Here is a 26613-nt window from a genome sequence, read left to right on the forward strand (position 1 = left end):
GATAGAATTTTTCTAACTAATGTTTCTTATAACTAATCCTGTCATACAATGAAATGCATGCATGCAAGAAAGACACTGGAATTGTTATTAAGCAATGAAAGTGTTTAAAAGTTTACACTGCGCATAGCATTAGGCTGTTGAGAGCGTGTTGTTTGTGAATATTCATCAAATTTAGTTTACATCATTCAAGTGTTCAAGAAAAATTTGAAAATATGCTTACTACAATTGGGAATTATTTTAAATCCTCCTTTTGACTGACCTTTGATTATTTTCTATCATCGGAACACCATGTAACCCATACATAGGTTCAAACAAAACAGTCATACCAGGTCTCTGTTTCCAGGACTGCAGCAACAGGCAATGACTGAGACAGGAAATCAGAAGGAAGTGCTATTAGCATCAAAACTGCAATCATATATTGCACATTCAGCATATTTCATGTTGAAAAGATTTTCTCTGCACTGTGCCAGTAAGGTTAATGCCTTCGGCTGTTATGTCTCAGTGATCTGTATCAGTTTGAGAAAACTTAATGTGACATCACACCACAGGTGTGTTGCATTTATAAAATATACTGAAAGGCCACAAACTGCCCTCAAACACATTCATTTTCACGTCAGTATTACTGCTGAGAGAAAATCTCTTTAACAGTCCATGAACTGCATATACCCTGTATTACTAGGCTGCAACCATAACATCAAATGACTTCCTGGTCACACTGCAACCTTATAAGAGCAGTTTGATCAAACGGCTTGTGAATATGATATACTCAACAACTACAATGGTGAATGTGGAGACAAAGGAATGAGGACTGAATATGACAGCTATCAAGATGACGGGGATGTTTCTTACACTGTTGACGAGAGAATATAGAAAATTGTTGTTATATGAAATAGTTTTAACAGAAATCGTTTTATGTTAAGGACCAAAAAAGTCATCTGTAGTTAAATGTGTGGCCCTTGCAAATGTTGAACAGTATGTGTAACTTCTTCAACTACTTAAACAAATAGTTCCTCCACTCTTGTCATATGTGGAAATGCATATTATGAAAAAAAAAATAATAAATAAAAAAAAAAACTTCGAAATTCGGCTGATAAAATGATTCCTTAAAACATTATGACAATAGACAATTGCCCAACAGAAAAAAATAACACAGGGAAGTATATAGATTTCCCCGATGTTCACAGAAATATGCAAGGTTACTTCATATGCATGCATATTAATTAAAATACTGCAAATCTGAAATATTGCTATAAAATGGAATGAATATCTACAATGATCCTGAATATGAATAAACAACAATGACAACGCTGACCTTCTTGCGAACAACACAATGACTGACTTCTGTTATAAGGGGAGATAACTGGTGACAATGCTGCTAGCTCACAATACTTGAGATTGAAATCTCCACTTCTTAGTTTTGAAATAAAATGGCTATGCAATACCAATGTTTTCCTTTAATGCTTTGTGACTCAAGTTGCCATCAGTCTTACTATGGCCCCCGCTAGACAACCGAGGGGGTATCATGTGATTTTGAGCAATCAGCTCTGGTGAGTAACGATCAAGCGAGCCTGCATACGGCATATTGTATGCTATGGCATGAGTCCACGATGAGGTAGGGTTACTGGGAGAGCACAGGTCTTGAGGCACACTACGGTGATTGTCCAATAGGGGTTGGTGCTGGAAAGCAGGGCCATGGGTGAGACTGAGCTGAGTGTCTAGATCGAAATGTTCACTATGCCAGCTATATGGCCGACCGCCTGTTGGCACAGATATCATAGTAGAAGCTGCGCTGGGGTAGCTGGTTGACCAGCGCCGCGAATCGGTGTCGTGGGATATCCTGGAGTGGCGCGAATCAGTGGACCTCAGCGTTGATGTGTCATATGACCCACAGGAACCACTGCCGCTGTTGGTGTGCATGAGGGTCTGGTCGTTACATAATGCTGTGATCAGAGGAAGGGACAGGGCGTGGGACTGGCCGCAGATTTCCGCCAATTCCGGATGAAGGGTTTCACGATGGTTCTTTACAGATATCTGTATGTTGTTCTTTGGTTTCGTTGGATCCTCATCCCCTGAGTCCTAAAAAGTATTACATTTCAGTATTATTTCAAAAGATCACATTCATTAACAAAACCTAAGTAAAATCCAAGATGACCTGTTTAGTCTGATACTCATATACAATATATGCCTCAAAATAGAACACATGATCTCAAGAAACAATTCCCTAATTTACTGAATGAGAAGTAATTTTGGTAAAATCTAAGTATTTTAAATATTTACATGCTTACCTCTTATCATCATTATATGCATACTTGCTCTTCAAACACAGTCGAGATTGAAAGTTTGCTAACCTAACCTTTGATAAGGTGGTTCAATTGAAGACATCCAGGTGACCGGAAAAGTCACTGTAGTCTTGCACTTGACCACGTGGAAAGGTCATTTCTTTCTTCTTTGTAAGACAATTATGCATATAATAATAAGAGGTAAGCAAAAAATATTAATTGTTCCAGCAAAGGTCTTATTTCAAAATCTGATATTAAACAACAAAATGTTCATACTCCAGTTTAGGGATATCTCAGATTCTACTATACATTCTACATGTAAGTTTCTCAGTTACAGCAGTCACAAGGCGTGTTAGATTTCATGTGTTGTGCATTTTTGCCAAAATTCAAAGGAGTAGGTTGGGAGGAAACAACGCATACATTGTCATGATTATACTTTCCAAAACAAATTACATTTCAATTACCACGACGTCAGCAATTGGACCAGGTGGTCAGGTTCTGTCAATGTGTGTCTTCATATCCCAACAACCTGTATCCATTAGCACAAGATCAATGACTGGATTGTCTAGTCCAGACTCCATTACTTACAGTGTGTGAGCGAGTTTAATTTTATGCCACACTTAGCAGCATTCCAGCTATATGGCAACAGCTTACTTTTAGACTGACTGCATAAAGCTGTAATATCACTAGAAAGTGAGTAAGTGAGTTAAGTTTATTGCCGCTTTTGGCAATATTCAAGCAATATCACAGCGGGGGAACACCATAAATGGGCTTCAAACATTGAACCCATGTGGGGAATGGAACCCAGATTTTCAGCTAGACAAGCAAATGCTACAACCCCAAGGCCAGGAATACTACTGAGTACAGTATTACACAAAGCTTGACAACAGCATGAAAACTTTAATATCAGATACTGATATGTTCACAAGAAGGAAGGAACCATTCACTCACCTGTCCGCCTGTAGCTGTTTCTCCTCCTGCAGCTTCAGCAGTGACAACCACAGCTTCTGCCATACCTGTTGTCACGGTGCTGTATCCAGGCCCTGCCACCACAGAACTGGACACTGTGTCTCCCAGCACTTTCATGCTCTGTAAAGAGTCTACTGGCAGTTCACTGATAGCACCACCTTCCACAAATGATTGAGGAGGCACATACTCTTCCTGAGCCTCCCTCAGTTCCAGGTCAGGACACTCAGTCATCATGAGGGTGGTGAGGCCTGCACTACTGCTAGGCGAAGGGGTCTTGTCAGTCAACATTGGGGGGGTCACTGAGGCTTGGGGGAAGGGGGCTGGGGGTGGTGCATACTGGGAATTGTTCAAACTTGCTTGTATGTTTGCATAGGCTGAAGATTCTAAAGGACTTATTTTGAGTTCATGAGAGTTCTGGCAACTATGTTCAGCACTTGCACATATCTTTCCTTCCTCAGATGGACTCACATTATCTGGATGAACCTGAAGCTGGGTTTGCATTGCCTTGAAACTATCTCCATGACTCGTGCTTCGACTCACAGGCTGGGAAGTCTTGTCCTCTGCTGAGGAGGAGGACAAATGACGAGGATATCCTGGCACACGCGAAGGGAACAATGTCTGCTGCTGTTGCTGTAGCTTGGCTCTGTAACTGCCATTGCTGCTGACAGGAGAGAGTTCTGGCACGGCTATGCTGCCTCCAGTTGGGCTGTGGCCACTGCTGGTCCTGGAGGCTGGAGGCTTGTACAGTTCTAGAGAGTGCGGCGGCAACACTGGGCTGCGATTCACAGACGTCATTCCTGACTGTTTGTAGCCTGTGAAAAAAGAAACTTAATGTACTTTTATAATAATACCTACAAATAGGCAAAATGTGTTCAATCTTTTCAACTTAAAAATTCCACAAATTCAGACTAGAAACTTACTGTAGATAGCTCTTCACTCTAAGGATACTTCTTCCGTGTGTATTACCCTAATCGTAAATAATGTATAAGAATGAAGATTTTTATGGATATCAACTTCTTTATGAGAGAACACAACGTTTCGGAGTTAATGCTTACTCCTTCATCAGGTGATTGAGAAAGGGATACAGAGGTGTATTTATATGTACAGGTAAAACAATAACAAAGTAACAAGTGGAATGAGTTAACGAAAGCTAGTATAAACAAGCACTGATAGGAAGCCGATAGTTAAGATAACAATGATGGAAGCCAATGGTAATGCATTACAGTTGATTGGATATGTTTACATAACATGATTGGGGATAAGGATGGAAGCCAATGGTGATACATTACGCATGATAGGATGATGTACATAACACACGACAGGGGGTGAGCATGTTTACATGAGGGTTGGTGATGTACAAACACAAGTATGTACTCGGGTAGATAGGCTATACATGAATTACATAGATAGAATGTACACAGGTAGATGAGATTAATTTATCAATAAGTCCCAGGCACTTGGTAGGTACACTCCTTGGTCGCGGTTGATGGCTGGTTTCTGTCTCCGGATCTCGATGGCCTCTTGCAGTTTCCTTTGGCGCCAGTTGTTGTTGTTGGTAGATAGTATCCTAGTGTCCTCCCATCGAATTGAGTGTTCAGGGTTCTTGAGAATGTGTTCAGAGATGGCCGATTTCTGGTCGAGTTTCCTGACTGAGGTCTGATGTTCCTTCATTCTGGTGTTGATTGGTCTCAGCGTTTCTCCAATGTATAGGTCGCCACAGTTGCAAGGGATCTGGTAGATGCATCCTCTCGGGTTAGGGTGTTCACAGCTGGGTCCTTTACCGTTGGCTTTTAGGTAGGTCTTGATGGTCTTGCCACTGGAGAAGGTGACATCGATGCTGGCTTTGGTCTTGATGAGGCGTGATATTTGATGACTGATGGGGCCAAGGTAGGGTATGGTTACTCTGATGGGTGATGGAGAAGGTTTGGGGCGGGGTTCTCGGTCCTTAAGGGTCTTGTTGATGGTGGCTGTGACGAGCTGGGGAGGGTAACCGTTGAGTGTGGTGAATGTCTTTCTGAGGTGGTCCAGTTCATTGTTTAGGGCATCGGGGTGGCAGAGGGCTTTGGCACGTCTGGTAAGGGTGGCGATGATAGCTTGCTTGATCTGAGGGTGGTGGCAGGAGTTGTAGTGGATATCAGCGTTTCTCCAATGTATAGGTCGCCACAGTTGCAAGGGATCTGGTAGATGCATCCTCTCGGGTTAGGGTGTAGCTATGTTCTGGAAAGAGGTTTCTAACATGCACCACATCCTTCATGGGAATAATAAGTTAAAAGTTAAAAGCAGCATTAAATAATAACTCACTGGGGAATCCACCAGCAGTCAGCTGTCCGAACTTTGACCGTCCCTGCCCAGGGGTGCCATGTATTCGAGGTGGGCAGTCAATCATGATCTCTTTACCATGGTCTGTAACAGGCATCAGGCATTCAGACAAATATTGCTCACTAGAGCACATGAATACCAACAAACACATATACAGTGAAACCTGCCAACACTATCGCCTGTCTAATCCAGAACAAATCGGCATGAAATTTTGGTCCACCATTTAACAACTACATTATGATCACTAAAACACTGAGTAATCCAGCACCTAGTACCTGTCTAGTCTGTATTCCGGCATAACTTTCTCATCGCAACAAATAATTTTACCTGTAGGTAATTAACTTGTGTCTAAACAGGCCTGGGTACGAGCCATCCGATCAAAAACCTATTATTCAATACACTAACTAATGCTCTTGGCATGCTTGATATTCAGGGAGTAGTGATTGCGTGTTGAATCAAGGTCCCTTAATCTAATACACCCCTCTCACTTTTCTAGTTAATGCGTAGGTGGTGATTGTGCTGTGAATCAAATGCTCATAGTATCACCGCAGTTAAGCTTTATAAACACTGGAGGATTACATTAATTGTTTTAAAGTGAGTAACAGGATAATTACAGCTGTGTTGGAAAATGATCATTATAGTTTAATCTGGCACCCTGTCTAAACCTGGCATTTTATTTCAGGCCTGTGGGGTGCCAGTTCATTCATAACTATTTGTGTCATTCCAGGAAGCTGGATGGCGTCTTGTACCCCTCTTGTTGCCATGTTTCGACTGGGTCCTGTCTAACCGCAATGGGCATGGAGATAAAAAGTCTAGTACTATTATCAAGGAAAGATAACTCTGAATTTCCAAACATGGCTCGAAGAATACCCTATATCCCGTGGGCAAAACATCAATACGGTCATTCCCTTTGCAAACATGTTTCAGTGTTGAATGTTGTTCATCCTTTATATCAAAGTTCATGTTAAATTGTGCTTTGCATACTTTAGCAAAGTTTCAAAGTTCCTCAATTCCACCATTTTCATGTTTTGAAATGCGTTCTACTACACGCGATTTGATAGGTTTGCCACAATACTTGGCAATAATTGTGTACTAAAGGTGTACAAGTCTTCATGTAGGTCATGGAAAAAGACGAGTAGTTACGAATGGGTGCCAGTTTAGACAGGTTTCACTGTATTATTATGTCCTTGTCACAACCAAGCTTAATAGAAATCAGAGTTTAGGCGCTAATGAGCAAACGGGTGTGTATGAGCATGGACTTGTGAGCGGGAAAGGTGTGCAGCATGTGCGCAGGTCGTACATAAGTTGACACGACAATGATTTGGGTGCACAGCGAGTTCAGAAAGCAGTGGTAGGGGACGTTTGCTGTGTGTTTTCTGATTGCATTTGGTCATTTGGACGTGAGTATTGATATTTTATTATTGTCAGAATTAATATTGCTGTTGATTATATACTGGTGAAATAGTATGGCCACGTGGGCGCAATATTAGCAGTAGTGGTATCATGGTTTTCACAGGTGGTTAGAGTGTTTGTGTCATTCTGTTGCAGTGAATATGAGTCTGATATTTGTGAACGTTTTTATGCGGATGTAGAATATACCTGGTGGAGACAATCAATTTGATTATTAATGGAAACTGTTTGGATGTGCATTGAGACGCAATTTTAAGGGCAGAGTTATATAATCCTTTGTGTTATAAGTTATTTTTTTTATGTTTTGCGAAATTGGTTGTAATCAACAAGTAGGTAATTCAACCATATATATGTCAAAGGCACACATGTATATGTATTGGTACGTTTGGGAGCGTTAACACTATGATGTTTTAAGGTGGTGAAAGGTAGTGCAGTATATTTATTGTTCACTCCTAATGTTACAGCAAAAAGCCTTGTGACGGGCATGTTTGCGAGACGCTGGGATGAGTGTCAGTAGCTAGCTGATATAGCCAATGATGGGTGTGTGACGGTGACTTGGGAAGAAGGATTCAGGACGGCGTGGAGACAGGAGTCCATGGGAATTTTTACCGTGGCCAGGTCATGTGTGGGTATAGTTAACCTTGGACTGCTCGAGGATGTTGCCGCCCAAGTTGTGTACCCAGATTTACATGGTACAAGGGTGTATCAGAACTGGAAAGTATCCAGGAGCCAGAGCCTAAATGATGACGCATCTTACTCGGGTGTGACTGTCATGTGTACGACATGACTGGACAATGTTAATACCACCGGAAACTGAGTATTGTAATCAGTTAGCTGTTCATTTAGCGACACAGATAAATACAAACTTGGGGGCAGCCATGTTTGTTTACAAACTCGCCCACGCAATGGAAAACCCTCGAAAACTCCCGACGACGTCATCATTCAACGTCTACGTTGTTGGATTCCCATGACTTTGTATGGAGTTTTGTAAATTAAAAAGTAATTCTTGTTTTTTACCGAATTTGCACATTTATCAGATTTGGATACAAAGTTTATAAGATGGGTTTATTCCATCGATAACACTCCATTATATGATAAAGCAGTTTATGTTAATTGTTTAGTTTAGTATACAAGATAACCAGTTAGTTCAGTGTGAAAGAAAGTTGGTTAGTTGGGCATAAAAAGTGCATGGTGTTGATAGTTAAAGGTCACATGCAACGTAAAACACAACTTTGCAGATTCTGGTACCTTTCGGTGTGCACTTACCGAAACAAATCATAAAAAATGCCAATTCAACCTATAAAGTTGAAAAAAAACGCGATGAAAAAAAAGCCCGCGAAATCGGAGATCAAACGTTTCACTAAATTCCCCCCAGCGCTGGGGGGAAAACTGGTTTCAACAGCTGTGCTGCGCTGCGTCCATAACACAATGCGCAGTGAATAGTTTCGCGGAGCTTGGAACAGTATGCATGCCCAGGGTCTATCGTCGTGAGCAGTAGTCTAATCTTGGTTGTGTACACAAACAAGTAAATAATCTACTCGTTACGCAAAACAGCTTGTTGATTGTGGTAAGCAGTCTCTGTCACAGAGAAAGCTCAGTGTCTGGTTTATTTACACCTATATGTCTATCTGCCTGTCTGCTAAAGACAACATGCAATACACAGCTTCAATCATTGACCACGTGCAATTTGAACTTAACACCTATCAGACTATACGACATAAAGAAAATGAGTTGATTTATGACTTGTGCACCCGAGTCCCGTGTCTGCCACATTATGTAATTAGGCACGTGTGATACACATGACAGGTTTTTATGTCTGTGGGTTGCAAACAAACTACATGTACATTCATTTTTTTTGGATGACTGGATCTGACGGAAACTGGTGCAAACTCTTGTCAGTTTCAAGTCCTGCTTTGTACTTGACGAATGACAGATTCCAGCCATGCAGTAGTTTACCATTTCTACTGACATGTTTTTTTATTGGATCGAGCGCAAATTCAGAGAACATGTATTTTCCAAACCCAACATCTCTATATACATTCTTCATGGATAACGACTTCTTTTCGTGTATGTGATTTTGTTTGACAACTGTATATGAATCCATACTGAAACGACACATCAAGTACACAAAAAGAAGTTGTTATCTGCAAAGGTTCTTACTTTCTTGTGACTGGCTATACTTCTAAAATGCCCATCAAACAGATCATCTTTCTGTACACACAATGAACCCTCAGCATATCAGCAAATGAACCAGCCAATCGGAAGCCGTCGTTACACTTGAGTGCATATCCACCCGCTATGACTGGGTTCGGTCTCCCGAGGGCTTCGTTTCGGGGGAAGTAAGCCCAAGTACAAAATATTGCACTTTTGAATCGCGATTGTACGCTTATAATTTTGTTTATTTGTTTTTTTAAAAGCAGCAATGTATATTATATGTCATAAATAAGTGATAATTGTGTTTTAATTATGTTTGATTTTTTGGTTGCATGTGACCTTTAACAAGTGGGATTAAGCAAAGTAGTTAGTATGCGGGATGAATGATGGGAGAGTACGTTTATATGAGTCGGGGGAATGTGTGAGTGAGTTGGGTTCATTGTAGGAAGCTTGCAGAGAGTGTACAGTGAGTGTGATGAGGAATGTTTTCATGTTTATAGGGATGTGTATGGTTATTGAATATTGTTTGAATAAAAGTATTTGGTGCAATGTCATAGAAGGTGTGGTGTTGTTGGTGATGACACTTTGGAGTTTTTCCATGACAGTCCTATAATACTATTTTTCTCCAATATTTGTGATATATAACATATCTGGATCGAATGAACCTGAGTATGTGTAACTGTATACAGATATTCCCAATGGTTATGACAAGGGCAGCTTCAGACTGTACTGCTGTCTTGTGATCTGTACTGAGAAATGCAGTTTCACAATTCGTTATCATATCCTTGGCAAGTATTGGCAAAGAGTACTTGAAAAAGCAAGTTCTCTATTATACATACAAAATGAAAGGGCAAGAAATAATCCTTAAATATGTATGCAAAATAGACAGTGTTCATATTCCTTATCATGGATACATTACACCAATAAATGCCCATACAGATTCGCCTATCTTTGTCTCAGAATGGCAGTGAACACAGTGTCTTCACTAAAAAACGTATCTAAAGTATGTAATTTTCTGAATAAAATTGATATTTTACACTTATCCTGACTCATGGTTACTTGCATATCTTGTTCGTCTTATGTAAAGAGAGTGGAACCCTTGAAATCCCTTGAAGTTCCCTTATTTTGAAGCAGACATTCAGTCACATGATTCACGTACAGGAAGCATCCCTGTTTCCTGCCACATCGGTCATATGACCAGCCCTGTTCGTCATTCTCTCCATAATACCATAAGCCCAACATGAGAATTGCAGAGAATCCAACGTGTTTGAGTAGGGCTTGACATCAAGAGTCAGGATAAGCGTAAAATACCAAAAATTACACATTTTCCCTTATTCTGACTCTTGCTTATTTGATGGAATCGGTGGTGGGTCAGCTCACAATGGATTCTGTTGGCTGCCATATAAATACGCCCAGTACTCCCCCCGCAACCCTCTTCAGGAGCTGTAACAGCGGTAGTTCAGTCCCGACCTTCCAATATTCATTTGTCAAACGAGGATTATCACATTCAGTCGAATTTCTCCTCTTGTATGTCAAGATTCCTATCAAGACGAGCTGCGATCCTTCACTTGCACAAGTATCTTCATTACAAGTTCTGGGGGAATTACATCCAGTCGAACTTCTGTTCTCGTGAAGCAATTGCTGACTGGAGCGTGAGGATATACAGATCAGATAGCATCCTGCTAGTGTCTAATGCAACTGTATGCCAAGATTACTATCAAGGCAAGTTGTGACCCTTCACATGTACAAGTATCTTCATTATGAGTACCAGGTCATAATTACTCTGGATAGTCTGTTCAAGACATGTGCAAGGACTCTCAACCATTAAACTCTGCAGAGTGTCTTGGTCTCAACAAGTCACGAAATAAAGAGTGAGAGTTTAGATATACTAGTTTCTTCCTCCAAAAAGCTATCTATAGCAACTCTTTCTTCATGATGAGTTGAGACCCTTCTTCATGTACAAGTAACTCCTTTACATTACAAGTACAGGGTCATCATCACTATTGAAAAAAGGGGGTGAGTGAAACTCAGCGCCTTTGTGAAAACTTTAATTTGTTGTGTTACAACAAGTGGCCCAAACTGGTGAATGCCAGTGACATCCTCAGTGGTGATGTCTCATAGGTAGATCTATGGATGATCTCCAAAAGCAGCCCTCCATTATTGTTGTAAGTGAGCTATTTCCATGTACAGCGGGTGCCGAAACTCTTAAGACATGTGGATTGGAGGCTCACAGAGGTTCAAGGCCTGCTGCTTTGTCTGCCCTAAGTATAATGGGTCTCACTCATACTGAGATAGTGTTGCGGGATACTTCCGTAGGTGTTTCAGTTGAGAGAGGGATGCATAGGCACTTGAACTTAAGTCTCCTTGACTAAGTTCACTGAAGATGTATTTGCAATGCTCTGACAGGGCATAATGATAAATCCTGTGTATCATGTAGACCAAGGACTGTCAATAATGCCTGGATATGGAATTGTCGTACCAGTTTTCCAGGCACTTGATTTTGGGCAATAAAATCCCATTGCAGACCTTGGTGCGCACTCTCACTATGATCTGTGTCGGATTGTGTATGATTGAGGTCCTGACCATGTATTTCTGACATCTGTGCTATGGCAAGTAGAAACAGCATTGTCTGTGTCAACAGTTCAAAGGAAGTTCCATCTAGAGGCTCTGGTGTCACTGGTGAGATGATGAAGTGCAACATTCAAGTTCCCAGACCCCAGATCTGGTGATTAAGAGCTAAATGGTGCTATGTAGATTGATAGACTAGAACCTTTAAGTCCACTAGTATGCCAAAATATATAAGGATATTATACACCACATAGGGACTCAAGTTGACTCCAACTGTCTTGTCTGGCGATGGAGGAGAGAGTGACAAACAGGGCTGGTCATGTGACTGATGTGGGGGAAACGAAGAGGCGTCCTGTGAGAGAATGTGATTGTAAGTCTGTTTAAAAAAAAGGGAACTTCAAGGGATTTCAAGTGTACCACTATCTTCGCATAGAAGGAGGAGATAAGCAAATAAGCTTGAGTCAGGATAAGGAAAAATAATAATTGAGTAAGGTTTTATGCCGCTTTTAGCAATATTCCATCAACATCAAGGCGGTGGAAACCAGAAACGGCCTTCACACATTGTACCCCTGTGACTGTGAGCAATCAGACCCGGATCTTCAGAGTTGTGAGTGGACGATTTTATCATTATGACAATGAAATGAGAATAATGATTTAATGACAATAAAAAAGACTGATCAATTTGTTGAATGACATACCATCACTATCATCAAAACTGATGGTCATCTTGTCGCTGACAATGCCTGACGTGGTGGCTGAACTGGCATCACTGATGACGGAATATCTCTGATTTCCACCAGACTTTTTAGGCGACATACTGGCACGATACTGGACTATACCTCCGTTAGTGACCATGTCACGGGGATCAGAATAGATGTAGGACTCTCTGTAACGCCTCTGATCTGTCAACATATATCACAAAATTTTTCATCTGGTTAAGAAAATACTAAGGCCTCACATATAGTACTAAAACCTTAAGTAAGTAAAAACAACATTACAGTTCAAAACAAGCGTTTGCAACTAACATGGCAATGTCCCCGCTGCTAAAGAAGACTGTAATATTTATAACATATTCACTACTTTTCACCTTTAGGTCACACACAAGATGCGAGAAATAACTGGTATCAGCATAAAAATGTAGACAGTTGACAAAATTGAAAACATTGCAATGTTTTATGAGATATTGTGTTAACATAAGTTTGAGTGAGTGAGTGAGTGAGTTTAGTTTTACGCCGCACTCAGCAATATTACAGCTATATGGCGGCGGTCTGTAAATAATCGAGTCTGGACCAGACAATCCAGTGATCAACAACATGAGCATCGATCTGCGCAATTGGGAACCGATGACATGTGTCAACCAAGTCAGCGAGCCTGACCACCCGATCCCGTTAGTTGCCTCTTACGACAAGCTGAGTCGCCGTTTATGGCAAGCATGGGTTGCTGAAGGCCTATTATACCCCGGGACCTTCACGGGTCCATATGTTTGAAAAGTGTTGTGGTCACATTAAAGATATGATCAAGGTCACCAAATTCAACAGATGTCTGTGTAAGCCCCCATTGTTGGCTGTTGTAAAATTTGAAGACATTGGGAACAACAATGCATGGGATACCTGGCTAACATGAGCTTGAAAAGTGGTCAAAGAGTTGGGCTGACCTTGAAGATAAGGTCAAGATCACCCAAACTGATTGGTGTTTACCTAATGCCCCAGTGTAGGCTGTCACCAAATTTGAAGACATTGAGGACAACAATTTATGAGACACAGCATTAACAAGGGTCAAAATAAGGTCAGTCACCCAAATAAACTGCTGTTTGCATAATCCCCCACTGCAGGCTGTCACCAAATTTGAAGACATTGGGTACAACAATGCATGAGCATAGTCGTGGTGACCTTGAAAATTAGGTCAAGGACGATTGAATCGACTGGTGTAATCCCCAAATGTAGTCTGTCACCACAATTGGTACTACAGTTCATGAGATATCACGTCAACAAGAATCGGGACCTATGGACGGACAGATGCTGCTGAATACATAGTCCCGTGTTCTACGTTGCAGTGGGAGACAAACAATTTGAGTTGACCTGCCTGAAAATGGCTCTTAAAATACATTTTGGTATTATTGAAGCAAACTAGATCAATCTGAATGTTACTAGACTCAGACTCCACACTGGTGTGAAGAAGTGGCAGACTGTCATAATACGATTTCACATAAATCTTAGCTTCTTTTCTCAACTGCTCAAATCTTCTTACATGACAAAGTGATCAACTGCACTTTCTCTGATGGTGACCATGCTACAAAGCAGTATTCTGCATACCTAGATGTAACTGATACATACCCTCAGCATCGAGGTGTCGGATCTCCATGAGTTTGGGCTGGATCGCCAGCTGGAACATATGTGTGGTCCGGCAGATGCTAAGCAAGTATTTGGACTTTCCATCAACCTCTGTGTAGTAGGTGAACTTACGACTTGTGTTCTCATTTCCCCCTGTTGTTCGAATCTCAAACTTCTTTTTCTGTAATCAAGTACACAAAACAATATGTTGAAGAAGACCTTTCAATCCATGCCAACTGCACTTCAAGAGTCAAGTTCTTATTCTAAGCAGTTTGATTGAATTTGCCATTTTGTTGTAGAGAAAGTGAATTTAGATTTTCTTTTAGAGACACATGCAAACATCACCAGAGAAATGTTTGGGGTGTTTCCATGGTAACTTTAATAAAACCCTGCTGCTAAAAAAGAATGAAATATTTATCATGTTTACTGCCTTATGTTGCACAGAAGATGCCTGAAATGACTGGTGTCAGCATATCACCCAAACTGTCAAAGTGATGACATTGGGTACAATGTTTTACGAGGTAAGTGCGTGTGGGGGCAAAGTGTTGCGGTGACCTTGAAAATAAGGTCAAGGTCACCTAAATAGACCGATTTGTCTGCATAATGCTCCAATGTAGGCTGTCACCAAATTTGAAGGCACTGGGTACAACAGTGCATGAGATATCACCTTCACAAGAGTTTGAAAAGAGGTCAGTGTATCATGGTGACCTTGAAAATAAGGTAAAGGTCACCTAAATCAAACAGTGCCTGCATAATGCCCCAATTGCCGGCTGTCACTAAAATTTGATGAAATTTGGTACAGCAGTTCATGAGATATCGCGTAAACATGAACCAGAACGTACTGTCGGACTTACATGCGTACATACAGACACAGCTATATACATAGTCCTGAATTCTGCATTGCGGCATGGGATAACAATGAAACTTATACCTGATATGTGGTATTCAAAATGTATGGGCACATATGAGAATAAAGCAAATTAAAGGTCAAAATTCAATAAACACATGTACTTACATCAAAGTACAATTTCCCTATATCGGGCCAGAGAAATGTTGAAATCCAATTCTTAAATCCCCCTTCCAGTTCCTGTAACACAACACAAACAAAGTAAATACAACACCTCTTGACTGAAAATTAAACTGACATTCATTTTTCCCTACATTTTTGACTGTTTGATGGCTGCTTTTAGCAACACTCCACCAATAATGCAGTATTGCTGCAAACATGAAACAGGCTATACACCGAACCCTTGTGGGGACTACACCACGATTCTATGACAAATTGACACTGTATAAAACATGATTATCAACCAGTCTTCAGGAAATGTGATTAGATATAAACAATTCTTCACACACCTCATAGACCTCAACTCCTTTGGCACAGACTGCCAACCATGTATTCCACACTTTGTCCGTTTTCTTCTTCTTTGCCTTATAGAAATGGACATTGTGAGCAGCCGGAGCTATGGATGTCTCTCGGATAAAGCGCAGCTCTGCATCACTCTTGGTCGTGTGTCGGATGTCCTTGTGTACTGATGGTGCATGCTTTGTCAGGTAAGCTATACCCAGCTTCTCAACAATCTGAAACAACAGGAATCAGTTTAGTACAAACAAGCAATAGAAACCAACATCTTCATAATACAAGTGTTAGTGTACTACGTTCAACCTGACAAACAAAACTTATCAGGTTTTGTTGGATTTGGGTCACTGTGACCTGTGCAAGATGCTGAAGAATGTTTGTAATCTCGGTCAAGAATGTCAAAGTTTTGTGACGCTGCATTATTCAAGAAATCTCAAAATGATTTACACAGAAATGTAACATTTCATCAATGTACACTTTTGATGCAGTGTTTAGAGTTAAGAATTTGAAAAGTCAATCATCTGATTATTTAGTTGTCTTTATCAAGTTTGTACATGATAAAATATTGTTTAGCACAACTCTTAAAATTTTAAGTTCAAAATTGATGACCCCCACCCCCATCCAGTAAGTACATATGCAAAAACATTATGAACCCCTTTCCCCCGAATAAAATGGGTGGGACAGTCGTGATGTCTACACTTGCCATGACACATACATGTTAGCAAAGTGAAACAAAGTGCCTACCCATGCAGGGAAGTACTTCCTTGGGTTAAAATAGCCATCTTGATGTTTGTCGGGTATATAGTTGCCATAGTCAGCTTGCAGCGCATAGCCAACCAGCTCAAAACACTTCTCTTCACTGAACAGATGGACATACTTGAGAAAGTTCTCCTTCAGCTGCAGGAAGTACAAGTGACGTGTCACCTTCTCTCTGTGACAACAAACACATTACATTAGTTTGACAAATCTGCACCAATATCCAATATCTTTTGAGTCTACTTACCCAAACTTAATTTTTTTCAATAGTTTTATTTTTACATTCTAGTGCTGTCACATGGTGAGTGAGTATAGTTCTATACCACCTTTAGCAGTATTCCAGCAAGATCACATTAACATGATTAAGGGATACCTTCTGTCAAGAAATTGCTGAAAAACAGTTCTACCTGGCCTCTTCATGTGGGGGAAAACGTACAGTACAATGGCATTCAATTTGATTCAAAGACAAACCAACATGACATACCTGCGAGGTGTATGAACAGATTACACCACACAAGTTTCAGGTACGGCACTGACGATATAATATTGACTAACCGTAACAGAACAACTTGATCCACGTAAAATTGCACTCTGAACCAGACAGTGAGCATGGGCTTGCCATGGGAATCATAACCCTGGAAAAAGGACAAAAGTGTAAGACATACATGAACAGTTCTACAATATTGCAAAAACAATTCAACTACATGCGTATAGCTATTACTGAACAAGGCCATACAGCAATGTTGACATTTTTTTAAATATCATCAAATAACATATGTGTCCATTCATCAAAACATTACTAAGCAGAAAGGAAAATCCTGAGGCATGAAGAAATGGAGGGGATGAGTTACCTCCCCTGGTGCAGTCTTCCAGCGTTTGCCAGCTTGTTTGTGAATCTTTTCTTCCAGGACCAGGAAGTTGTACTCATCATCTGTAACAAGATGGAGACAGTTAACAGACCAGGTTCAGTCTGTGCCTTGGTGGACCTGGTGTAAACTGACGAGCTCGTTCAATGTTTTCACTTGTGATTGCAAGCTTACCTTTTCCTTTGACATAAAATGAACATGAGAGTGAAAAGTTGTGCAAGCTTTGCACTTTATGAAAATACACAACATTACAAGCACTGATGTTTGGAAAATGGATGCAAACATAATACCAAGTTTTGGAGCTGACAAATTTCAAGTTCAGAACTAATGAACCATTAACATTGAGTCTTTAGCAAAGTCAAAAAGAATATTATGGTAATCTGTCCAGGATTGAAAACGCTTCACTTTACCTTTCTTGAAAGCCAGGCCAAAGTACTCGGTCTCTCGTAAGCTGAGGTGGGATGCTACTTGATTGAAGACTTCTTGAAATTTTGACTTGACCTAAATGGATGAGTTCCAAAATAAGACCAATAACAAAATACATGTATCTAAATCAAGCTAATGTTTAGCAGAAATCATATTCTTCAGTTTCATATATAATTTTATTATGGTCATTGTTCAGTCTATTATTTTCAAACATTTTTTTTCAGCTCAGTAGAAATACTGTGAACAAGAGAAATTGACTGAAAATACTGAAGCTACCAAAGTATATAGAATCATACTGGAAACAAGGATACATGCAATTTCAAAGCGTTTTGAAGGATTTCTTTAGCTATGTTAAGTTACCAGATTTCATACCATCTACTTACATCGACAGTGACAACGTATTCCTCTCCACTGAGAAGGACAACATTGACGACCTTGCGTTTCTTGCCTGAGGAGTGTGATGCAGTGGCTGCAGACATGTTCCCCTGCCCGGGGCCCTGGCCTAGCTCACCGGCAACAGGGGCTACTTGCCACCATCCACCTCCTCCCTACCTCACAGCTACTGGTGCTGCTGTAAGGTAACAGTGACATTCAGTCATGTTTCTGGCTGTTTTGGGACAATGATCATAAGAGTTTGTTAGGTGTTTGGGAAGAGTGAGTGAGTTCAGTTCAAAGCCACAGTCAGCAACATTCCAGTTATATCATATATGGTGGCGGTCTGTAAATAATCAAGTTTGGACAGGACGATCCAGTGATAAACAGCATAAATATCTATCTACGCACTTGAGATACAAAAACATGTGAGCCATTCAGTGATCCTGACAACCTGATCCACTTACTCGCTTCTTACAAACAAGCCTGGGTTACTGAAGATCAATTCTAACCCAGATCTTCATGGGTCTGCTGGCTAAGGAAAGACCACTTTACACCATGAATGACACTGAAGTAGAGTGAGAGAGAGTAGGTTAAGATAAACCTTGCTTTAAGCAGTATTTTGGTTATGTCACTGTGTACTTTTGTTGAAAGAAGACTGGAATAATGCAGGACCCAACCCACAACACATATAATGCCTACAAATATAGAAAGAACGATCAGGACTAGTTTGGATTCAAACCTAAAATCATAAGTTACAGTTTGCATTAGGGACACAATCCTGCAGTGCAAATTGTAGCCCATAAAATGACTTAGCCACCTGCACAGCAGACAAACATATCTGAGTGACTTAAACATATCTGAAAGGACTGATCAGATTATTTGATTATCGCATGTACCATGTTATATTTGGGATTAGATTTTCTTAGTAACGTACAAATTCTTGTACTTTTTATTAAGTTGATTTTCATCCCGGATTTGAACCCACACCCTCAGAGTCAGGAACCTAATCGCCAGCACACAAAGTCAGCTGCAACTTCCACAAAAAACGGAAGTCAGACAACTGGTAGACTAGAGACTAGACTGCAGAGTTTGTGTACCCCTCTGATAAGTGTTGATTAGCACAACTCCCACAGCCGAAAGCTATGATTACATTTTTGTTGAAGTCATGGTGGCTGAGCAGGTTAAGCGTCTGTGTGCTGGCGGTAAGGTGCCTGATGCTGAGGGTCTGGGTTAGAATCCCAGATTGGACTGAACTCAACTAAAGTCCTAGAAATTGTACATTGCTAAGAAAGAACAATCCCAAATATTACTTATGTTACATAATACATTTGCACATTTTCTAAAATGGCATTGTGTAATCATGATTATCACATATATCATGTAGGTCCAGTTTGATTTATCAAGGGCATAAAAAATGCATCTAAACATGTGATTCACTGACATAGGTCATGTTGTCCTATTGGCTGTTAGAAAAGTTGACTCTATAATATGATAATATATCCAAATATATACAAGCAAACATAAACTAATCACAATCCAGAGAAACTTTACATCAACCCTGACCTCAAATGATTACTTTAAAGATCCAACTTTATGGCCATGTCCCAAATTTCAGACACCTATTTCGAAAATACATGAATACACTCTTGACACTGTTGGTCTTGACTATGTTGACAGTGAAAGCTGTCATCTTTATATACTATAAGTAAGTCAATCAATTCAGATAAGTCATAAAGTAATAAAGATCCAAAGGCTCACATGACTAATGCACCAAAATGACATGTTACGCATTGAAAGTAGGTCACAGTAGCCTGGTAACCTACTAATAGATCAATTATGCCATAATCACTGAACTATGACTTTAAAAAAATGAATAAAATCATAGAGGCTCTACTAGTAGAGACATTACGAGTAGCCAACATCCCAGACCTGACACTGAATTTCCATAATAATTTTGAATTAATATTTGAATTGGGAATTGGTAAAATTTTATGAGTTATGAATTTAAAATCATAAACATATAATCTTTAGTTACTTTAGCCTTTAAACCAAGCCAGTTGAAGCTATAGCTGAGCTAAAAATGTCCACAAAATCACCCCAGAGTCTACAGTAAATGATGCTCAGAGCCAAAAATTGAGGCATTAACAGTTTATGAAATAAGCAAAAATCCCAGACAGACATCAGGGCTGGTAACATTTTGAAGTTACCAGCTCCAGATGGATTTAACCATGTATGGCATGTCATGTCTAAAATTTTAGCAGACCTTTGGGTTAACTAGCTGTAAATTTAGACCATCCATCAGAATCTAGCCCATCACAAGTTGGCGAACTAGCCTTATTTCATACACTCACAATATAGTCTCAAAATTATTTGGTACAAGACTGAAGGATGTGCTGGCTGATTAAAAAGAGTGAAAATTATGAAAGCATATGAATGTTTCAAAACTTATTTTGTGCTGTACGAAACAATCAGACAATTATGTCATCATATGATCCACGAGAAGGGCATAAATCCTTCAGGCATAATAATCATCATTTCTTATCATATTTGCAGCAGTTGTGTAAGTTGCACAGCCTAAATGGATGGTACACCTTTAAGAAGTTGTATAGCTAGCTATATGAGTGTGTGTGTACCCAATGCTAGAGTCAGGCCATCAATGTAAACACCACGACCAAGTGTAGCTATGCGGTATGTTGATGAGGTTAGCATATGGAGCTCCACAGGATCAGGTGTCCGATGCTATGCCGTACACTAAGGTTGAGTAGAATGGTTGGTACATACACTTACTCCAACTTGAAAATAGTGACAAAGAATCAACTGTCAAACCATTCCCACCAACTTACTTAACATATATGTAAAAAATAACATACCTTAATCCCAAAACAGAGATATTTCAGTTGTGAAGTACTTGTTTAGCAAATGATAGTGTTGTCAATACACAGAATTAGACAATTACTCTTTCATACTTTATGCATCATGTATAATAAAAGAAATTTAAAAGAATACTTGATTCTTTCATCTCACCACATCTAACTTGTCACAAGTGTCACTCTTTCAGAGCAACATGAAAGAATATGGTGTCCTTTAACTTCTGTTGAGTAGTATATATTGACACATGACCTCATTCTCTCTTCCATATCAGGGCAAGATATTTGAACTATTTCACCTGATACTAGTTCCTGGTTTCGTTGTCATATAGCAGTCTGCCATTTTGGATGTCACTGTGCACCATGATATTGATGTATTCTTAAATTGTTTATTTTGATACTAGGTTGATACAAATTCAAAAATAAAGTTTTAAAAAAACTCACTCTCAACGAAATGTACATATTTGTAAGATTACCATGGTTACGATACAATGATAAGGCAGAAAATTCAGTTGTAAACAGTTACAACATCAGTTCACATTAAACATTAAGTCAGTGATTGGGAAAGGTAGAAGCCATGTGCCGTTTTGCATATTTTGAGTAAAAAAATGACCCTTTTAAATTTTTTTTGAAGTCTACCACTGATACAAGGGCAGCAGCCCATTCTTAATTCAGAAAATGGCTACAAATCTTAAAAACGGCCCATTGTCAAATTTCTCTATCAATGATTATCAATCCAAATATATTGACATACTTGAGTCAATATACTGATAAAAAAATTCCCGGTCAATGAATTCTGTTTTGCTATTTAACTTGTTTAATATGCTAACATAATAATAACATTCAGGGAAACAGTCTTGACAAAAGTTCAAACAAACCTACCACTTATAATTATCAGTAAGTGCGCGAGTTTAATTTTACACCACACTCAGCAATATTCCAGCTATAAGGCGACAGTCTCCTAATACCCAAGTCTGGACTAGAAAATTGAGTGATCAACAGCATGAGCATCAATCTGCACAATTGGGAACCAATGACAAGTGGCAACCAAGTCAGCGAGACTGACCACCCGATCCCATTAGTAACCTCTTACGACAAGCATAGTCACCTGTTATGGCAAGCATGGGTTGCTGTATTCTACCCCAGATCTTCAAGGATCTAATTTAGTAATTATCAGCTAGTTTAATAACGAAACAACAAAAAGTACTCTAAACTTGATATCATGGCTACTTTCAAAAGCAACAAAATTAAAACAAGAAATATCATCATTTACCACAATGTTCAAGCCGTGTTCTTGAAAAGTCTTCCATTCATCTAAACCCACATAAGATATGTATACTTTTCAAGCTTATGGTTTAAACACTTAACAAACTTAATCACAAATCTGAAAGCTTCAAAATTCTGTTACCTGGCTGATTAACTGCAGTACATATTCCCACGACCTCTTCTGGTAATTAGATCAGTGGCCCTAAAAATATCCCAACAGTGTTCCAAATATTGTCTTTATGCAAGATGCTTTTGCTTACAGATGTGTGTGGGTGTAAGTAGATGTAAGGAGATGCTCCTAGCAGCACTCCTATCCCTCTCCTCCTATCTGTCTGAGTACAGTTCCACCAGCAGACAGCAGGTGCCAGCTGACAGCACCACCACTGCGGAGAGCTCAGCTACATCACACATCCTCCTACACACATACCTGTCTCATACCGTCACCTCCTTTACAGTGCTATCAACAAATCACCACATATCCTCCTCTGCTTCCTTGTATTACTTCCATAGCAGTTTGCTTGTTTAGAGGTACATGCACTTCCCCCTGTATCACCTTTCATCAACAACTTGACCTTGGATATTTTTCTAACCAAGTAACTTTTAGTCCTAATCGCATCTCATGCTGTTGATGCTTCCTATCTTTATCCGCAAACACAACATTCTTGTTTGTTCTTAGTGATCAATTTATGATACACAAGCTAGTGTTCTGGCCAGGCAAGCTGTAGAAAATCATGACATTTTCACAGTCCCTTTTTTCATAAATTTATGCACATTATCATGAATGAAGCATTAAATCCATTTTTTTTTGTTTATTTGTCAATCTAGCAATGGAGATACAACACATTCAAAGCTTAATATTATATGATAAATAAAATAAACATAATATGAAAACATGTCAATAATTATCATGGTACACCTGGGATCCAAACCTATAATCACAGGATGTGCGCATAGTAAAGGGCCACAACTCTGCACAGTAAATAGTGTTTATGTTGACGCAGGAACCTGCATTTTGCACACAGGAACCTGCATTTTGCACACACAAAAATTAATAAAACCACACCAAAAGTATTTTGCGTGCATGTTTTGGATGCATAAATTCTGATCTACGTAATTTTAAAAAGTACCTTCAAACTGCAACATAAAGTAACTCCTGGGTTAATAAACTTTTCCCAATAAATCTTTCACCTGGTCTAATAACCATGATAACAATGCACACATATGTAAAACATGAACTGTGAATGAATAATAATACAGATCTAAAACTTTTATGATCAATAAAACTTCAGTCAGCAGATATATCATATTTCTTTACAATTTTTAAACTGGAATATGTTAAACTAAAGTAAAAAAAATATTTGCCAACAGTAAAGACTGTCCATATTCCTATCTTTGCAACATCCCAATACCCTAACCAGTGTTTAATGTCATTCATTTGACAATATAGGATGTCGCCATTAACTCAAACTATCCTTTGATCTCATCTAGCAGTCACAAGACTTGAGGTTCAAGAACACAGGAAATCATTACTATATTTAAATGTCCTCTACCTCATTGCAACTTCCTCATGGCTGACCCAGCCATACTGCAACCAGTCCATTTCATCATGAAACTATCATAGGAAATTACAACAAATAACAATATCATGCACTGACCATCAGATAGTGATACTGTTCTAAAATATCAAAAATAGGAATTCAACTTGACCCTCATATCACGAATATAGTCAACAAATAAGGAGGTCTTCACTGAATGTCTTTCCCTATGACACAAATATGAAACCTACACTACAGGATGTAAAGATAAATAAGTGTCAAAATACGAGTAACTCGTTCCAACTACCAGTACCAAGATTACCACATCATACCAACTGGCATAATATAATGTGTGCATTTCCTATTAGTGAAGATGTTACTTGCGACAAAAACTCACAGTTAGCATTGGTTAGTGAGCAGCGCTGAAACAGTATACTGTGGAATCTTGTTTTAGTTTGGTACTCTGAAATTCAATTTGAAAATATGGTAGTTTCACTTTTCCCACCAAAAATATCATCTTACTCATCTAAAGATACATATCGGACCATGGCATGGCGTTCCACTGCACTCTACTTGTGAGTTATTTTACCCATGTGTAGTATCAAACCCAGACCTTCAACAAACTCCTTAACCACAAAGTTATCCCACTGCTCCTTAACTACAATATAACCTCAAGATGAGACTGTGTAATGTTACACAAAACAGAATATATAAAACATACTTTCAAAACAAGCTTTGAGATTCCCGTTTCATGTTCATCTTCCGTCATTATTCATGCTTGTCTTGTGTACAATAAATTGATATACTTCAGGATAAGCTACTTTCACACAATTGGTTCTAAATAACACATGATATTTTGTCCCTCCTGTTTCATTAATATTTGGAAACTGAATAAAAGACGAAGAGAATATGGTTGTTAAAAAAAAGTCTTATTACTAGTGCAAATGTCATTAACTGGTACACAATGGAGTGTCAGACTCCCTACACCTCAAAATTAGAATAATCAAGCATTAACCATGGGATATGAAAATCTTCACCTATCAAGCCTCTATGACATCTATTTTGGGGATTCACCCTGACTCTCAAAACTAGCTTTAAAAGTCGAAGTCAGATGTCTGGGCGTCATGTTACGTTGCTTTAAACATTTCAAATTGTTAATCCGTTTAACTGCATACATAAAACCTGATTGTTTAAATATTGTCATATGCAGCTATTTAATTGCAAATTCAAGAAATTTGAATAGAGGCTGAACAATAATAAGACTCTCAGAACATGTCTGAAGTTTCACTAGCCTTGACATTGCCTTTCGAATGTTCATGTGTGGTTAACAGGGATAGTAATTTGAGCACTTCCTCATCTTGGGCTTGAATTAGTAATTCAAGAATTAGTAAAAATGGTACTCGTCATGCCCATCAACATGTATGAAGACCCTGAAGCAAATATACACAAGAAACCCCACACAAGTCAAGAATATGTGGCAAGTCTAGATTTTCACAGCTGCATGGCTGAAAATGAGGAAGTCTCATGTCACCTATTCATATTATTTTTTTTTTTTAATATGGACTTTTTTTTAGCAAAATATGTTCATTTAAAAGACAAGTTGTTGGTCCAGCGTGTAGCCATGCACTGCATAAAGTACAACAGCCTTCACATCTAATTAACTTTAGTCACTGATGTCATCGTCAGCATTATCACGATTGTTTAAATTCATTGACATCATAATTTTTCTTAAATCTTTTTGTGACTGGAAACAGTTCCCACCCTGACTGTTTACTGTTTCCAGAGACATCATCACAAGTGTGCCCTAAGTAGATTATGAATGTTTATTTAATTTCACGGACCTTCTTGTAGCAATTGGCTGATTGGCCACACTATCTGAATTATGATGTCTTTATCTATATTCAGCCAGAATGGAATTCCCTAATCAATAATAACAAACTTTACCTTACACAATGTTTAATTACAATAACTACAAAACGATTTGTCAAACGAACGATTTTAACACCTGAACAGTCGATAAGTATATATATTTCTGAAATCTGAGCAATTACTTGCATCATCTATGCTGTAGGATTAGCATGTCAGTCTGAACTTTAGGATATTAATATCACATTTATTGTAACCACCGATTTGAAATAACTACAAAACAAATAAATAACAGACAAATAATGCTATCATAAAATATCAGACATTTCATGACAACCAAATGGTTAGGGATTTTCCCATTGGTAGCAACCTCCTGATTAAACCTAATGGCTAAAGTAGTGGATTTACATATAGGGCTTAAATATGCCTGGATGCTAATGTCATGTGTTATGTACAATAATCCAAATCTCCTACGAGTCCGTTTTGCTTGTTGTGACAGTTGATACCAGAATATGATTCCATTTGCAGTAACATACAAAATTACTGACATTAATCTCTTTCAAACAGTAGTTTACATTTATAAAAACACATCAATAAACAATAAATCATTTTGACAATAACAACATTCTAAACATTTAAAGACATACAGAGCTGTGTTCTGGGTGTTTTACTACATAGCTTATCCAGGTTATTTGTTTTCAATACCTACAATGTGGAGAGATAGGAAGATGCAGGCCTAAACATTGTCCACCTGAATTCGGCATACTTGGGAGAACTTTTGTACAATGGTATTCAATAGCGTATTTTGACATGTTTTACCATCTTTAACAATAACATGACACCATATGTATTTGCTTCGTGTGAAAGTGAAAAGTAATATGACATAAGCGTACACTACAACACTTGCAAAACGTTAATATGTCAAGATTTAGCAGAACTTGTACGCTCTGACGCGCATCAAAGATTTCATTACTGCCCTTCCCATCCCAGAGACGCGAACCTCCAAGCAAAACTGCTGTCGAAAGAAGAAACAATGCGAAACTCGTCACTTACCTATTATACATTTCATCATGAGTGCTTTATCTTCCATACTGTACTCTCCATTTTTAAAAACAAACCTTGGTTTAGCGAATATAAGGGCGAATACCTTACATTCCAAAGTTCTTTTGTAGATTTCTTGCTTTCATGAACCAAAGTAATACCCTCGCACCTAGATTGTTTTCAAACTTGATTGACAGTTGTTATATATCTATTTGCATCATGCATA

General features: G+C 39.0%; 1 protein-coding gene across 1 annotated transcript; it reads right to left on the bottom strand.

Moving 5' to 3' along the window:
• LOC137293783 (uncharacterized) lies at window positions 1-26527 on the bottom strand. Its single transcript, XM_067824518.1, has 13 exons — window positions 26400-26527; window positions 17821-18008; window positions 17422-17512; window positions 16997-17076; window positions 16701-16780; window positions 16134-16320; window positions 15386-15610; window positions 15045-15116; window positions 14033-14210; window positions 12398-12601; window positions 5550-5651; window positions 3231-4060; window positions 1-2076 (listed from the first exon to the last, which is right to left on the bottom strand). The coding sequence occupies exons 2-13, from the start codon at window positions 17914-17916 to the stop codon at window positions 1432-1434; spliced, it is 2790 nt and encodes a 929-aa protein (XP_067680619.1). The 5' UTR covers window positions 17917-18008; window positions 26400-26527; the 3' UTR covers window positions 1-1431.
• Between the last annotated feature and the right edge of the window lie 86 nt (window positions 26528-26613).

This window comes from Haliotis asinina, chromosome 8, assembly GCF_037392515.1.
Source record: "Haliotis asinina isolate JCU_RB_2024 chromosome 8, JCU_Hal_asi_v2, whole genome shotgun sequence".
In the NCBI taxonomy this organism is placed as follows: domain Eukaryota; kingdom Metazoa; phylum Mollusca; class Gastropoda; order Lepetellida; family Haliotidae; genus Haliotis; species Haliotis asinina.

Excerpts from the sequence above, each read along its gene's own strand:
- LOC137293783 (XM_067824518.1), bottom strand. The coding sequence starts at position 17,916 with ATGTCTGCAGCCACTGCATCACACTCCTCAGGCAAGAAACGCAAGGTC. Across the intron at positions 17,077-17,421 it reads TGGCCTGGCTTTCAAGAAAG|ATGATGAGTACAACTTCCTG; the intron begins GTAAAGTGAAGC and ends ATCTTGTTACAG. Across the intron at positions 16,781-16,996 it reads GGAAGACTGCACCAGGGGAG|GGTTATGATTCCCATGGCAA; the intron begins GTAACTCATCCC and ends TCCTTTTTCCAG.